Consider the following 17,404-nt stretch of genomic DNA (forward strand, 5'->3'; position numbering starts at 1 on the left):
GTGTATCCTTTCACCTAAGATCAATACCAATAATGCAAGCTCAAGTATAAGGTGCTAAATGGCTGAAAGAAAATAACTGATAACATAGAACTCTAAATCCAGTCAGATGAGCTGTTTGAGAACCAAGATGAAATAATAACAATAAACACAAAAAAATTCTACCAATAGACCCTCACTAAAAGAACTACTTTAGGAATAACAACCAAAAAAAAAATGATAGAAGAAAAATCTGAGATCCAAAAAGGAAGACCTCTGTATCTCACTGGACACTCCATAGTATATCATCTTCATTTTACACTGACCAAAACTCCAAATACAGAAGGAAAGTCAACCTATTGGCAGGGAAAAAGAAAACATTCTACTGCAACCAAATGTACTACGGTAAGCTCCTCTCCTGACAAACCTAGAACTGTGTCTGCTACTACTTTGGCTGTACCTGGGAAAAACCTGAAGTACTGAGAAAAGCAGAGGGTGCAGAGTTGGAGACAAAGAACAAAACTGGAACAGACCAGGGAGAGAATGAGAGAACTGACTCTGGAGGCAGAATCAAAAACAAAGTCTGGCCGAGCAAGGCTGTATATCCTCATCCCATGGATGGAGGAAATTTCACAAACTGGGAATATGTTTAAATATCTCTCAGAAAAATAAGGGGGTTATAATTATTTTATATTTTAACACGAATCACCTTACTACATTTGCCTCTTCGGTTTGGCTTTAGAGAATTCAGCTAGGACCAACAGATAAAAATTATAGAAAAATACATTGGCTCAAGAGAATTAAGAACATAATAATAATCATGATTATACAATAGTGGATGGACTGCTCTATAATATAGTGAGGTCTCTGCACTGGAAATTCCAAGGGTGATTAATTTTAAATAAATGACTACCCAAGGTCTCTTCAAGGCACAGGAAGTTCATGAGTTGTCTTTGTTATGCATAAGCAAATATATTTTCTCCTTCCAGGTTTTCTTCCATATTCTAAACACCTATTCCAGAAAATTTCTTCTTGCTTTCTCCAGCTCTTTCTCTTCCATCTCTGAACCAAAAGAATATCCTAAGTGTATGTAGGGTCTAAAAGAATGTTACTTAATTTATATTCATGGACGTCCAGCATCAGACACCCCAGGTACTTACTGAAAATGCAAACTCTGGGCCCTTCTATGAACCTATTGATTCAGAACCTCAAGGATTAGGAGAAAGAATTTGTACTTTTAACAAGCTACCATTTTTAACAAACTCCCCATGGTGATTCTCAGACACCTTAAAATTTGAGAACTCCCCTCTAAGGCAACAAAGTTTACAGCTTCTATAAAACACTGTTTTATTTCTTTCACTTAAACTGCCAAAAGAATCCTGAAACTTTTTGCAGCTTTCACTCACTTTAACAGCCTCTTATTCAGCAGAGAAGAAATGACTGTGGCTATGCTTAATATAGATTCCCTTGTTATTATGAGTGCTGAAAGTTATACATACCAATCTCAGAACCAGGACAAACAGACATAATAGACTAATCACTTAGTATTTTTTTCAAAAATAAGGTTTTTGAAGATTAGGATAATTGTCTGTGGAAGGAGGTGTGTAATAGGAAAGAAGAAATATACCAGTATGGGAGTTTCCAAATAGATAAAGGAACATAAAAGAACAAATGTGACCATACACATTCATTCATACATTCATCAAACATTCACTGGTCAACTACAATGGACCACAAACATATACAGGAATTGGGATACATTAATGAACAAAATAAGCAAACACCCCTACTCCCATAAAGCTACATTCTAGCAACAGAAGATAAACAATACACATATTAAACAAACACATTCTAGAGCATCTGAAAAGGCAATCAATTCTACAGGACGACAATAAAAAGACCAGAGTGAAGAGGTCCCGAATACTGGCTGACGGGATAAGTTTACATAGGTGATTAGGGAGGTCAATATTTGAACAAAGACTTCAAGGAGGTGAGAAAGTAAGCCTTGCAGATTATCTGTCTAGGGGAAGACCATTTTAAACAGAGGTGACAACCAATGCAAAGTCAGGAGAATGCATGGAATATGTGAGGAATCAGTGTGCTAGACAGGAATATACAGGGAGAGGGTGTGACAAGATGAAGAACAAAAAATATTAGGGATCGGATTAAAGCCTATTTTAAAGACCCATGGTTTTTACTCTGAAAAAAATTAAAGCAAGTAAAGGGGACTTTCAGTTTCCAGTTTCATGTATAAGGAGTTTAGAATTTACCACTCCATCCTAACAACAAGTGAAAAGATGAACAAACTGAAAAATCAGTAATTCATTCTAGATCATTAAGAGATGTTGAGGACACAGGGCAAACTGCTGCCCCATGACTGGAGAAATAGGTCAATTCAAGGAGTAACAACTTGCCAGAGCAAAAGCTCTCTAGCAGAAACCACTGCAAGAACCATTACCGGGGCAGAAAAATCTTCATTGTAATTAAGAAATTGCTGGAAGCTCAGCATAGACAACACCTAGAGTTAAAATCTACAGGTGGTGAGTCCCCTTGCACTTTCGTTTTATCTCCAGGAACTCAACCATAGTACACGGGGAAAAAATTCCCTCCTTCTTCTAGTAAGTGGAGTGGGGAAATGAACCGTTTTTGAAAAACACCAGAGCACTCTGTTCTTAACAAGGCCTCCCTTCAGGAGAAACTATTTAACCAGCACCTAACCTGTTAGGGCTTATCAGAGCCTAACTCACCTGGGGGAGGGGAAATACCCAACTGCAGCCCACTCTAGCCATTCTGTCCCACCTAAGAAGGAAGAAAACAACTTCGTAACATTTGTGAAGTCCATAGTATCAATAAAAGACTGAGACATAATCATAGGACTATAGAGTGCTTCTCAACACCTTACCACCACACAACTAAAGACCTAATTACGGCAATTTCTTTTACCCACTACATCATGTCAGACTAGCAAAAAAAAAAAAAAAAAAAAAAAAAAAAAAAACTGTAAGGCTGGGCACAGTGGCTCACACCTGTAATCCCAGCACTTTGGGAGGCTGAGGGAAGAGGATTGTTTGAGCCCAGGCATTTGAGACCAGCCTGGGCAATACAGTGAGACCCTGTCTCGAGAAAAATAAAAAAATTAGCATTGTAGCACACGCCTGTAGTCCCATCATCCTGGGAAGTCAAGGCTGCAGTGAAATATTAAATATTTTTAAATATATACTTTTTAAGTTCTGATTAAGTTCTGAGAGGATAAGAATAATATAGGTCAGAAACTTGGATCCACATTAAGAAAGCATGAGCATGCAAGAAATAGATGAAGTTTAAAACCTTTTTTTTTTTTTTTGAGACAGGGTCTCTGTCACTCAGGTTGGAGCACAGTAGCATGATCATAGCAAATTGTAGCCTCAAACTCCTGAGCTCAAGCAATCCTTCTGCCTCTGCCTCCTGAATGAGTAGCTAATACAACAGGCGTGCCCATTATGCCTGGCTAATTTTTTTTTTTTTTGGAGACAGAGTCTCACTGTCACCTAGGCATGATCTTGGCTCGTTGCAGCCTCCACCTCCTAGGTTCAAACAATTCTCCTGCCTCAGCCTCCCAAGTAGCTGGGACTACAGGCACACGACACCCCACCCAGCTAATTTTGTATTTTTGGTAGAGACAGGGTTTCACTATGTTGGCCAGGCTGGTCTCAAACTCCTGACTTCAAGTGATTCGCCTGCCTCAGCCTCCCGAAATGCTGGGATTAAAGGCGTAAGCCACCACGCCAGGCCAATGCCTGGCTAATTTTTGTGGGGTTTTTTTTGTTTTTGGTTTTGTAGAGACAGGATCTCAATGGGATATCACTACATTGCCTAGGCTGGTTTTGAATCCCTGGCCTCAAGTAATCCTCCTACCTTGGCCTCCCAAAGCTGATTATATGCATGAGACACCACATCTTGTTTTTCTTATTCTCAAATGGTCTAACAGAAAACAGTTGGTTCAAAATAATAACAGCAACAATGTATTCAATTATGGGTTCTACTGCAAATATCTTGTGTGTGCATATACATATGTGTTTGTATATGTTTATATATCAGCAAAATGAATGACAGCAATGATACAAAGATGAGAGGGAGGAATCAGATTGTTATTAAAAGGCACTCACACTACCTGTGAAACAGTATAGTTATTTGTATGTAGGTTTCGATTTGTTATAAATGTATATTGCAAACTCTAGGGCAACCACTAACTGATATAATAAGAAAGGAGGTAAATTATAATCATATAAAATGTTCTACTAAACTCACCAAGAGGGCTGGGCACAATGGCTCATGCCTGTAATCCCAGCACTTTGGGAGGCCAAGGCAGGCAGATCACTTGAGGCCAGGACTTTGAGACCAGCATGCCAACATGGTGAAACCCTGCCTCTACGAAAAATACAAAAATTAGCCAGGTGTGATGGCAGGTGCCTGTAATCCCAGCTACTCAGAAGGCTGAAACAGGAGAATTGCTTGAACCTGGAAGGGGGAGGTTGCAGTGAGTTGAGATCTGGAGACTGAGCCACTGCACTCCAGCCTGGGTGACAGAGTGAAACACTGTCTCAAAACAAAACAAACCACCAAGAGTAGAAGACAAAGAGAACAAGGGCAACAAACAGAAAATAGCAGTCAATGTGGTAGATATTAATCCAACTAAACCAATAATCACTTTGAACGTCAATGGTCTCAAGGCACTAATTAAAAGACAGATTATGAGATGATCAAAAAACAAGACCCAACTATATATTGTCTATAAGAAACCCATTTTAAATATAAACATATAGATTAGAAGTAAACAGAAAAATATACCATGCTAACACTAATAAAAAATTTCAGAAAAAGCATACTCAAAGCAAAGAAAGTCATTAGAGATAAAGAAGGGCATTACATAATGATACATGGGTCAATTCTCCAAAACATAGCATTCCTTAATATATATGCACCTAATGACAGCATCAAATTACAAGAGGCAAAAACTAATGGAACTGCAAGGAGAAAGATGAAACTACTATTATAGTTGTAGACTCCAACACCCCTCAAATCAGAAATGGACCAATCTAACAGGCAAAAAATCATTAAGAACACAGCTGAATTCAACAATACCATCCATTGACTGGATATAATTAACACCTATCAACCCCACTTTATCCAACAGCAGAAACACATTCTTCTCAAGTTCACCTGGAACATTCACCAAGACAGAAGACATTCTGTAACATAAAACACATCTTAACAATTTTTAAAAAATAGAAATATAGTATTTACTCTCAAACAACAAGGGAATTAAATGAGAAATCAGTAACACGAAGAAAACTGAAACATCCCAAAATATATGGAAATTTAAAAAGACACTTCTAAATAAAACAAGTCAAAGAAGAAATCTCAAGGGAAATTTTAAAGTATTTTGAGCTAAGTGGAAAAAAATGTATATCTTATCGAAATTTGTGGGATGCAGTGAAAGCAGGGTTTAGAAGACAACGTATAGCATTGAGTGCATATATTAGATAAGAAAGATCTAAAATCCATACTCCAATTTTCCATCTTAGGAAACCAGAAAAAGAAGAGCAAATCAAATCCAAAATAAGCAGAAGAAAAGAAATAAGAGCAGAAATCAATGAAATTAAAAACAGGAAATCAATAGAAAAAAATCAACAAAATGAAAACCTGGCTTTTGCAAAAGACCAATAAATTCAATAAGCCTCTAGTCAGGCTCCCTAAGGAGGAACAAAAGGGAGGACACAAATTACTAATATCAGAAATGAAGGAAGAGACATCCACTGAGGTCCCATAGACATTAAAAGGATAACCAAGACATACTATGAATAACTCTATGCCCACAAATCTGATAACCTACAAGAAATGCACCAGTGCCTTGGAAAATGCAATCTGTGAAAACTTACAGAAGAAAAAACAGGCTATCTAAATAGGCCTATATTTATTAAAGATATTGACTCAATAAGCAATAACCTTCCAAAATAGAAAGTAACAGGCCCAGATGGATCCACTGGTGAATGCTACCAATCATTTAAGGTAGAAATTTTATTAACTCCATACAGTCTCAATTGGAGGAAAGAAGCAAAAGGAAGACTTCCTAATTCATCCTATGAGGCTAGAAATACCCTCATATCAAACCAGACAAAGACACTACAAAAAAACTATAGATCAATATTCTCTGATGAACACGGATGCAAAAATCTTCAACAAAATATTAGCAGATTGAATCCAACCATATATGAAACAAATCATATATAAAACCAAGTGGGATTTTTTCCAGGTATCCTAGGCTGGTTCAACATTCAAAATTCAATTAATGTAATCCATTATGTCAACAGGCTAAAAAAGAAAAATCATATGACCGTATCAGTAGATACAGAAAAAGCATTTCACAAAATCCAACACCCATTCATAATAGAACCATTCAGCAAACTAGGAATAGAGGGGAACTTCCTCAATTTGATAAAGAACACCTACAAAAAGCCCAATGCTAACATCAACTTAATGGTAAGAAACTAGAAGCTTTCCAGCTAAGATCAGGAACAAGGCAAGGATATCCCCTCTCACCACTCCTTTTCAACACTGTACTAGAAGTCATAACTAATATAAGACCCAAAAAAATGTATGAAGATTATTAAGAAGAAAGAAATAAGACTGTCTTTGTTCACAGATAACAAGATCATCTATATGGAAAATTCAATGGTACTGACAAAAGCCTCCTAGAACTAATAAATGAATTATACTAAGGTTGTTCAATACAAAGTTAATATATAAAAGTCAATCACTGTCATACGTAACAGCAATGAACAAGTAGAATTTCAAATTAAACCCATACCATTTATATCAACATCCCCCCAAAGTAAAACAGACATAAATCTAATGAAATATGTACACATTCTATATGTGAAAAACTATAAAACTGATGAAAGAAATCAAAGAATAAAAGATATTCCATGATCATGGATAGGAAGACTCAATACTATTAAGATGTCAGGTTTTCCCAACTTGATCTACAGATTCAATGCAATCCCAATCAAAATCCCAGCAAGTTATTTTGTGGATATTGACAAACTAATGTTAAAGTTTATATGGAAAGGAAAAAAAACCCAAAACAGTCAACACAATATTGAAAAAGAAGAATAAAGTTGGAAGACTGACACTACTAGAGTTCACTTACTATAAAGAAACAGTCATCCAGACAGTATGGTATTGACAAAAGATTAGAAAAACAGACCAACAGGACAGAATGGAGAGCCCAAAAATAGACCCACATAACTACAGTCAACTGATCTCGGACAATGGAGCAAAGGCAGTACAATGGAACGGTCTTTTCAACAAATGGTGCTAGAGCAAAATTAATTCAGAATGGATCACAGAAGCCAAGCATATGCCTATAGTCCCAGCTACTAGAGAGGCCAAGGCAGAAGAATTCCTTGAGCTTAAGAGTTCAAGACCAGCCCGAGCAACATGGCAAACCCTGTCACTAAAATAAATAAATAAATATTTTAAAATGGATCATAGGCCTAAATATAAAATGCAAAACAATAAAACTTTTTGAAGATAACACAGGAGAAAACTTAATTGACCCAAGGTGATGACTTTTTAGAGAGAGCAACAATGGCATGATCCCTGAAAGAAATAATTGAAAAGCTGGACTTCCTTAATATTAATGCTCTGCAAAAGACAATGTCAAGAGAATGAGAACACAAACCACAGACTGGGAGAAAATATTTTCATCTGATAAAGAACTATTATCCAAAAGATACAAGAACCCTTAAAATTCAACAATAACAAACCAATTAAGAAATGGACAGAAGACCTTAACAGACACTTCATCAAAAGGAGATATAAAGATGACAAGTGAGCATATAAAAAGGTGCTCCACATCATATATCATCAGGGAAATGCAAACTAAAACAATGACATACCACTACATACCAATTAAAATGGCCAAAATCCAAAACACTGATAACACCAAATGTTGGGAGAGGATGTAGAGCAACAGAAACTCTCATTCATTGCTGGATGGAGTGCAAAATGGTACAGACTTTGAAAGATCGTTTGGCAGTTTCTTACAAAACTAAACATACTGTTACCATATGGTCCAGTAATTCTATTCCTTGGTATTTATCCAAAGGAACTGAAAACTTACATCCATACAAAAAACCCACATACAGTTATTTATAGCAGCTTTATTCATTACTGCCAAAATTTGGTGGTAATCAAGATGTCCTTGAGTTTGTGGATGGCTAAATAAGCTGTGGTACATCCAGACAATAGTATGTTATTCAGCACTAAAAGGAAATGAGCTAAGAAGCCATGAAAAGACATGGAGGAACCTTATTATGCATACTACTAAGAGAAAGAAGCCAATCTGAAAGGCTACATTATATATGATTCCAACTATATGACACTGTGGAAAAGGCAAAACTATGGAGATAGTAAAAAGATCAGTAGTTGCCAGGGTCTGTGAAGGGGCAGGAAGATGAATAAGTATAGCACAGAGGATTTTTAAGGCAATGAAAGTACTCTGTGTGACGTTATAATGATGGATATACGTCATTATACATTTGTCCAAACCCACAGAATGTACAACATCAAGAATGAACCCTGGGGCCAGGGGTAGTGGCTCACGCCTGTAATCCCAACACTTTCGGAGGCTGAGGCGGGTGGATCACTTGAAGCTAGGAGTTTGAGACCAGCCTGGCCAACATGGTGAAACCCCATCTCTACTAAAAATACAAAAAAGTAGATGGGTGCGGGTGGCGCAAACCTGTAATCCCAGCTACTCAGGAGGCTGAGGCAGGAGAATCACTTGAACCCAGGAGGTGGATGTTGCAGTGAGCCAAGATCGTACTCCAGCCTGGGTGACAGAGCAAGACTCTGTCTCAAAAAAAAGAAAAAAAAAAGCGAACCTGGGCCAGGAACAGTGGCTTACACCTGTAATCCTAGGATTTTGGGAGGCCAAGGTGGGAAGACTGTTTGAGCCCAGGAGTTTGAGGTTACAGTAAGCTACAATCATGCCACTTCACTGAAGCCTGAGCAACAGAGTGAGACCCTGCCTCAAAAAAAAAAAAAAAGAAGGGAACCCTAACGTAATCTATAGACTCTGGGTGATTATGATGTGTCAATATACATTCACCAATTGTAACAAATGTCTACTCTGGTGGAGGATGCTGATAATGGTGAAGGCATAATGTTTTCAAAGTTCAATTATGTTGTAGTAACTACTTCATTTATTTTTATGCTAGGTTTTACTTATCCATTCATCAGTTGATAGGAACATAGGTTATTTCCAATTTTTGGCTGAATTTGTGTGCTGGTTTTTATGTGGACGTATGTTTTCACTTCTCTTGGGCATATACCTAAGAGTGGAATTACAGGGTCATATGGTAACTCTATGTTTGGTCATATGGTAACTCTATGTTTAACAAATGCCTAGAGCTAGCAAACTGTTTTCCAAAGCAGCTGCACCATTTTACATTCCCATCATCAGTATGTGAAGGTTCCAATTCTCCACATCCGTGCCAATACTCGCTATTGCCTCTTTGATTATAGACATCCTAGTAGATGTGAAGTGGTAACCTCCTTGTGGTTTTCATTTGCATCTTGACAGCTAACAATGTTGAACATTTTTTCACGTGCTGATCGGCCATTTATCTTCTTAGGAGAAACGTCTATTCAAAATTTCTATCCCATTATAAACTGGGTTGTCTTTTTTTTGTGGGGGGTGGGGGGCGGGGCGGGACAAAGTCTTCAAGTCTTCCTCTGTCTCCCAGGATGGAATGCAGTGGCACCATCTTGGAACACTGCCACCTCCCTCTCCCAGGTTCAAGTGATTCTCCTGCTTCACCCTCCTGAGTAGCTGGGACTCAGGCATGTATTCCAGGCATGTGGACTCACCACACCTGGTTAATTTGTGTATTTTTGGTAGAGATGGGGTTTTGCCATGTTGGTCAGGCTGTTCTCAAATGCCTGACCTCAAATGATCCACCCACCTCAGCTTCCCAAGGTGCTGGGATTACAAACATGAGCCACCACACCTAGCCTGGTTGTCTTTTTAATATTGAACTGTAAGAATTTAATATATATTCTGGATACAAGTCCCTTATCAAATATGTGATCTGCAAACATTTTCCCATTCTGTGAGATGTCTTTTCACTTTCTTGATAGTGTTCTTGGACAAAAAGTTTTAAATTTTGATGTCCAAATTGCCTGTTTTCTCTTTTGTTGTTTGTATTTTCAATGTCACATCTAAGAAACCATGGCCTAACTAAAGGTAATGAAGATTTACTCCTATGTGTAGTTTCAGTGCTTACCTTTAGGTCTATGATCGGGTTAATTTTTAATGTATGGGATGAGGTAGGAGTCCAACTTCATTCTACTGTATGTGGACATCCAGTTATTCCAGCACCATTTACTGAAAAGATTATTCTTTCCCACTGGATTATCTTGACAATCTTGTCAAAAATCAGTTGATCATAAATGTAAGTGTTTATTTCTGGGCTGTCAGTTCCACTGATTTGCATGTTTATGCCAGTACCATACTGTCTTCATTACTGTAACTCTGTAACAAAACTTTATCTTAACCTCCTTTCCCTTTCCAGCCCCCATTTCTCTCATCCTCTCCCCTAAAAACAACTCTCTGCTCTCCACTGCTGCAAAAATCCTGCAGCAACAGAAAATGGATATATCCAGTGTGAAGTATTCATCTGGATCCACTGAAAACCTACAGAAGTCAAGCTTTATGATCACCCACAGTCTCTTTTGACTCTATACAATGGGGAGATGGTCTCAATAGGGTCAGGGGCTCATGAGTTAATTAGACTTTGGCTGGAGCAAATGGCACATTAGAAGATAAGAGTAAAAAGATAGTCTGGAGAAAACAAACTGGTACTCTGTACTTTCTGCTCAATTGTTCTGAAAGCCTAAAAAAATAGTCCATGAAAACAAAATTAAAATAAAAACAAAAAGTCTGAAGTCAAACCACGTATGGTCTCACATGGCAAACTACTGAGTAGGCAATGCATAATCATTTCTAAGGAGGGCAGATGACCTACTCTGACCTCTGCTTTAGGAAAATAGTCCAGTCACAGTATAAAAAGGGATTTGAAGAGGCTGGAAGTAGATAACTAGATAGGTCATTCTATCATTTCACATGAGTGCCTGAATTAGGCCAGGTAAGAAAGAATGAAAAGAACAGACAGGTCATATCTCCAGCAGGGATAAGTGACAGGATGCAGCAACTGATTAGATTTAGGAAAAGAAGCTGTTAGTGCCAAAGACAACTCGGGTGTTTCTAGCCAATGATACTAGGATATAACTCAACAGTAACATTAAATGAGACTGGAAACAAAGTGGTTCCAGAAGGGACAGATAATGAGCTCCAAGAATGACAAAACAGCGAGAAGCAGAAAGGAAAGAAAAAGAGAAAAAAGAAGTGCACAGCGAGAGAAAATAAAGACAGGTGTTAACTATACAGAATGCTTTCACAGTATTAAAGATGAGTAAACTACCATGTACAATTATATCCAGTCAGTCCCTGTAGCTAAATGCTTTAGTCTTAATTTTCAAGAGACACTAATACTAAATTATTTAACTCAGCTAGGCATGGTGGTTCATGCCTGTAATCCCAACACTTTGGGAGGACAAGGCAGAAGGATCGTTTGAGTCCAGGAGTTTGAGACCAGCCTGGGCAACAAAGCAAGAACCTGTGTCTATAAAAAAATAAAATTATTTAACTCAACATTTTCCTCCCTGCCTTCACTGCAAAAAAAAAAAAATCTATCTATCTATCTATCTATCTATCTATCTATCTATCTATCTATCTATATATATATTTCCAAAGAGGTTATATGGTTTGCCTAAAGTTACCAACTGCATAGTGGTAGGGCCTAGGTTAAAATGCAGGTCCTCTTTGTACTCAGAAAGTAAGTACAAAAGAAAACAATTTTAATAAAAAAGAAGAAGAGGGCAGGAACTTTCTAAATCTTAGCAAGATTATACACTCAGGCATTCTGCTAGAAGATCTTCCTTCTTGACCTCACGTAGCTCACTATACCCTGATACAGCAATCAAAAAGCTTCAGTTTCACAAACACTGTCCTATGATAAAAATATGAATACTACCAATTAACTAAAACAGGACCAAGGTCTAATGCTAATGTACCACTTAAATCAATTATCTAAGTACACCTAATGTCTTTGGAAAATAATCACAGCCACAAAAATGGACAAATTTGTGAAATCACATCATATAATAAAGGAATATTTAATATTTAAACTGTGTTTTCCATCATGTTAACAGTGCAGAGGAAAATACACCCAATTCTCATAACAATTTTCCTGGTTCTGACACCATATCACTGTTCATCAAATCTAAGGGAAGCATTTCATTGTAAAGTGGCTTCTCATTATTGCCTAGCTCCCTGCTCAAGATTATTCACTTTCAGAAAATCTTTCTGTAACCATAAAGTCTCAACATTCAGAATCATTATTTATATTTTGTTTGATTTGTTCTGGATATATCTTCTTTGTGTCTGTGTAATTTTTAATTACACCAATTAGGTGAGAAATCTTTCAAAGACCAGGACTATTTTTTCTACTTCTTAAGTAACTATCTCCAAAGACAGCACTAGCAAAATGAAAAAGGCAAAAACTTTACAGATAACACATGAGTTAACAAGCCAGTTCTGCCACTTTACTTGCTAGCTGACCTGTGTCTCAGATTCTTTATTAGTAAAATGGAAATTTAAAATATCAATTTTGAATGTTATCAGAATTTAATAAGATAATACAGGCAAAGCACATGGCACAAAGTAGACAGCTTGATGAAGAATACTACAACAGATAAGAGTAATCTAAAGCTGCTAACTATATAAAAATGCTAAACATATTTCTTGCTAGTAAAGTTTTCCAAACATTTATATAAAAATTTTTCATTCTTTATCGACAAACTTTAAAAATGGTCTTGTTCCCATCTCCACCTCCTAGAAATCAAGTTAAAAGAACTACATACAGAGGAATATAATTTGCCAGCTCTTCTTTTTTTCCCTTCAACAACTACTACCCAAATTGCACTCTCACATACTCACAGCACTAATTCATTAAAAGGTTGAATCATATGACACCACCATTTTTATATACCAAAACTGGTCAGCTTATTGGCTATTTCACATGTTTTAACCTGTAATTTACATGCTCAAAAAGCACTTCAGTGATCCCAACCTGGGATTAATTTGCTATATATAAGCAAAGGCTGTTAAATGAGGGCTTTGAAATAAAGAGAAATTTAAAAGTTCATTCTTATTTTAATGCTTTTACTTTTGGACTGTTTTTACCAACAATACTATTGACATCGAATATGTGGGGTTTTTCCCCCCACACCAACCAATTCTCCAACTCTTTGGACACCGTCTAGATGTCCTACAATTCAGTTCAATTCTGATACTACCTACCTGGATTATCACAGATCCCACAGGTTAAGAGCTCATTTCACCAGTCACAAGTCACACATTGCCACCCATACTGACTAACTTGCTATAAGCTGGGGGTTTCCATGACCCTCTCCTCGGGTTTGATAATTTTCTAGAAGGGCTCTCAGAACTCAAGGAAACAGTTTACTTACTGTTAGCAGCTTATTAAAGGACACAACTCAGGAACAGCCAAATAGAAGAGATGCACAGGGCAAGGTAACAAAGTATTGGAGGGGGACCCAAATACAGGAGATGAAATTATTTGCCACAGAAATTCTGGGGATAATTTTCAACAGAATATACCTCAACAGTTTCCAAATCCAGGTTGCAATAAAATCATCAAAAGAACTTAAAAAAAAAAAGTCCTAACTCTAAGAGATTAGGGCCATAAGGAGTAGTGTAATAAAGTCCCCCAGATGCTTCTAATATACATCTAGAGTAGCAAACCATTGTTTTATGAGGATTTTTTAATACTTGTACATTTTATAAATCAAGACTAAATTTTGAGGCCAGGTGCCATGGCTCACGTCTGTAGTTGCAGCACTTTGGGAGGCTGAGGTGGGAGGATGGCTTGAGACCAGGAGTTCAAGACCAACCTGGGAAACATAGAAGACCCTGCCTCTACAATAAATAAATTTTTAAAAGAAAAAGAAAAAAATAACTAAATTTTGAGGGCAAAAATATGCTTTCCTAGCCTGGGTAAAGTTCCAAAGAGTCTACTCTGCCAGAACAGAAGGCTAGTACTATTCAGAATAATCTAATTCAAATGACAATCATACAAACATTCATGTTACAGTTCTACACAGTTTCCACGTAAAAAAAAAAAGTCACCCCACATTATCAGGCAGACAACATGTACACCAAGAAATATTTCTCTAATTCCTAGTATTTCAAGTAGTGTAGAAAAGTTTACATTTTAGAAAGATTATTGTGATTTAATTTGTAAAACATAAAAGAAAATTTGAAGTATTTCACTAGGATCATCATGGTAATCTTCAATTACTACTAATATTTCTACATATTAAAAAAAAAAAGCCAAGCTTGCTGAATACTAAATAAAATATTAACAATTTGTTTTAAGTTTAACCAACCCAACAAAAAAGAAACCATAGTTGAAATATAATTCCTATTGAATTTCATTTTAAACATTTAAAAGCAAGAATAATCTTACTGTTCTAGAATCCGAGAATGGATTATATTCGTCAAGTCCTGGTGGAACATTTCTTGTCACTTGTGTAACTGATGGATCCTAGAATAAAATTCAAAGGAGAAAAAAAAGATGACTTACCTTTAAAAAAAAATTTTGATATTTACATACCATTTGCTTTTCTATACTTGTGGTCACCCAGCAAAGCTATCAGAGGAAAATAAAAGAAGATTCTCAGATTTACTGTCTCATTTCAACAATGGTGAAATTTAAACCCATACAACCTTCACATTCTCAAAGGAAAACAAAAACTGAGCGAGATTCAAATCAGCTGCAAGCTATTACATCAAGATAAAAAGTAAACCACCTCTTAATAGCTGTGTGGAACTGACTACACAAGAGCATCTTAACAAATCTCAGGCAGACCCACTATCATTTCCTTTGGCCTCAACAAAGAATTCATGTTCCCCCTTTTTATAACAGTTTCAATTTCTCCCACTGAAGATTTCATACTACATTACAAATCAATGTCATATACAGCCAACATCTAGAGCATTCAATATTAAATACCTCTTACTTGTTTTATTCTACTCCAATATCTCTACTTTACTGTAGTTTATTTCACCACATGATCATAGACTGTCTTCCCTTTTCCAAGTATAACACATGATCACACCATTCCAACTTTTCAAATCTTTTAATATTAGACTTTCATAAAAATAACCAAATCACATGGTGAGAGGGAAAAATGGCAGATAGGAGGCAATACTAACTTACAGCTCCCACTCAATGGACAGAGCATCACATGGAGACCTACATCGCGCATTCTCGCTCCAAAAACTATGCAGGAACATACCAGGAAAGCCAAGAGAATCCAGACCCTTTGAAGAAGATGGATTGCTGCTGCAGGCTCCTGAGACAGCCAAGGAACTCCGAAGACAAAGGACACAATCTCTTGGGAGCTCTATGGTCCCGCCCATCGCCTGGTCTTCCTCTACTACTGCAGCTAATGTGCTCTTTAAAGTGCCACCTCCTGGCTGGAGGCCAATGAACATAAAACCAGCATTCTTAAAAATACAACCAAGGACCCTCAGAGTCCACTTCACTCTGCTGCTACCTCCATGGAAGCAGGTGCTGGTATCCACGGCTGACAGACCTGAAGACGGATCACATCACAGGACTCTTTGCAGACAGTCCCCAGTACCATCCCAGAGCCCAGTAGCTCCACTGGGCTGGATCCAGAAGAGAAATAACAATTACTGTAGTTCAGCTCTCGGGACGCCCCATCCCTATAGGAAAGCGGGGAGCACCACATCAAGAGAGCACCCCGTGTGACAAAAGATACTGAACAGCAGCCCTTGAGTTCCAGATCTTCCCCCCAATATAGTCTACCAAAATGAGAAGGAACCAAAAAAAACAATTCCAGTAACATGACAAAACAAGGTTCTTCAACACCCCAAAAAGATCACACTAACTTACCAGCAATGAATCCAAACCAACACAAAACCTCTAACATGCCAGAAAAAAAATACAGGTCAACTTTTAAACCGATCAAGGCAGCACCAGAGAAAGGTAAAGTCGAACTTAAAGAATTTTTTTAAAAAAATGAATACAGGATACGAATGGAAAAATTTTCAGTGAAATAGCATAAATAAAAAACAATCTCAACTTCTGGAAACCAAGGACACACTTAGAGAAATGAAAAATGTACTGGAAAGTCTCAGCAATAAAATTGAACTAGTAGAAGAAAGAACTTCAGAGCTCAAAGACAAGGCTTTCGAATTAACCCAATCCAACAAAGACAAAGAAAAAAGAATTTTGAAAAATGAAAAAAGCCTCCAAGAAGTTTGGGATTATGTTTAACAACCAAACCTAAGAATAATTGTTCTTGAGGAAGAAGAGAAATCTAAAAGTTTGGAAAACATATTTGAGAGAATAATTGAGGAAAACTTCTCCGGCCTTGCTAGAGATCTAGACATCTAAATACAAGAAGCTCAAAGAACACCTGGGAAATTCATCATAAAAAGATCATCACCTAGGCACAGTCATCAGGTTGTCTAAAGTCAAGACAAAGGAAAGAATCTAAAGAGCTGTGAGGCAAAAGCATCAGGTAACCTATAAAGAAAAATCTATCAGATTAACAGCACATTTCTCAGCAGAAATCCTACAAGCTAGAAGAGCTGAAGTCCTACGTTTAATCTCCTTAAATAAAACAATTATCAGCCAAGAATTCTGTATCCTGCAAAACTAAGCTTTATAAATGAACAATACGGACTTTTTCAGACAAACAAACGCTGAGAGAATATGAAAACGAGCTCTAAATCTTGAAACAAATCCTCAAAATACACCAAAATAAAATCTCCTTAAAGCATAAATCTCACAGCCCCTATAAAACACCACCACAACAGAAAAAAAAAAAAAGAAGAAGAAAAAGGTATTCAGGCAACAAATAGGACAATGAATAGAACAGTACCTCACATCTCAATAACATTGTTTGTAAATGGCTTAAATGCTCCACTTAAAGGATACAGAATGGCAGAATGGATAAGAATTTACCAACTATCTGCTGTCTTCAAGAGACTCACCTGACACGTAAGCACTCACATAAACTTAAGGTAAAGGACTAGAAAAAGATATTTCATGCAAATGGACACCAAAAGCAAAAGTAGTTTTTATATCAGACAAAACAAACTTTAAAGCAACAGTACTTAAAAAAGACAAAGAGGGACATTATACAATGATAAAAGGAATAGTGCAACAGGAAAATATCAAAATCCTAAATACATATGCACCTA

General features: G+C 37.0%; 1 protein-coding gene across 3 annotated transcripts in view; it reads right to left on the reverse strand.

Moving 5' to 3' along the window:
• LOC105475099 (secretory carrier membrane protein 1) overlaps positions 1 to 17,404 on the reverse strand; it is a 121,229-nt gene that overhangs the window by 73,953 nt on the left and 29,872 nt on the right. For 2 of the 3 annotated variants that reach the window (XM_071098783.1, XM_011730099.3), the window contains exon 2: positions 14,634 to 14,711. The exons of the other annotated variant lie outside the window; for it this stretch is intronic. In XM_071098783.1, the coding sequence (XP_070954884.1) occupies positions 14,634 to 14,711 (78 nt within the window). The remainder of the gene's footprint in view (positions 1 to 14,633; positions 14,712 to 17,404) is intronic. 3 annotated transcript variants of the gene reach the window in all.

Source organism: Macaca nemestrina, chromosome 6, assembly GCF_043159975.1.
Source record: "Macaca nemestrina isolate mMacNem1 chromosome 6, mMacNem.hap1, whole genome shotgun sequence".
Lineage (NCBI taxonomy): Eukaryota > Metazoa > Chordata > Mammalia > Primates > Cercopithecidae > Macaca > Macaca nemestrina.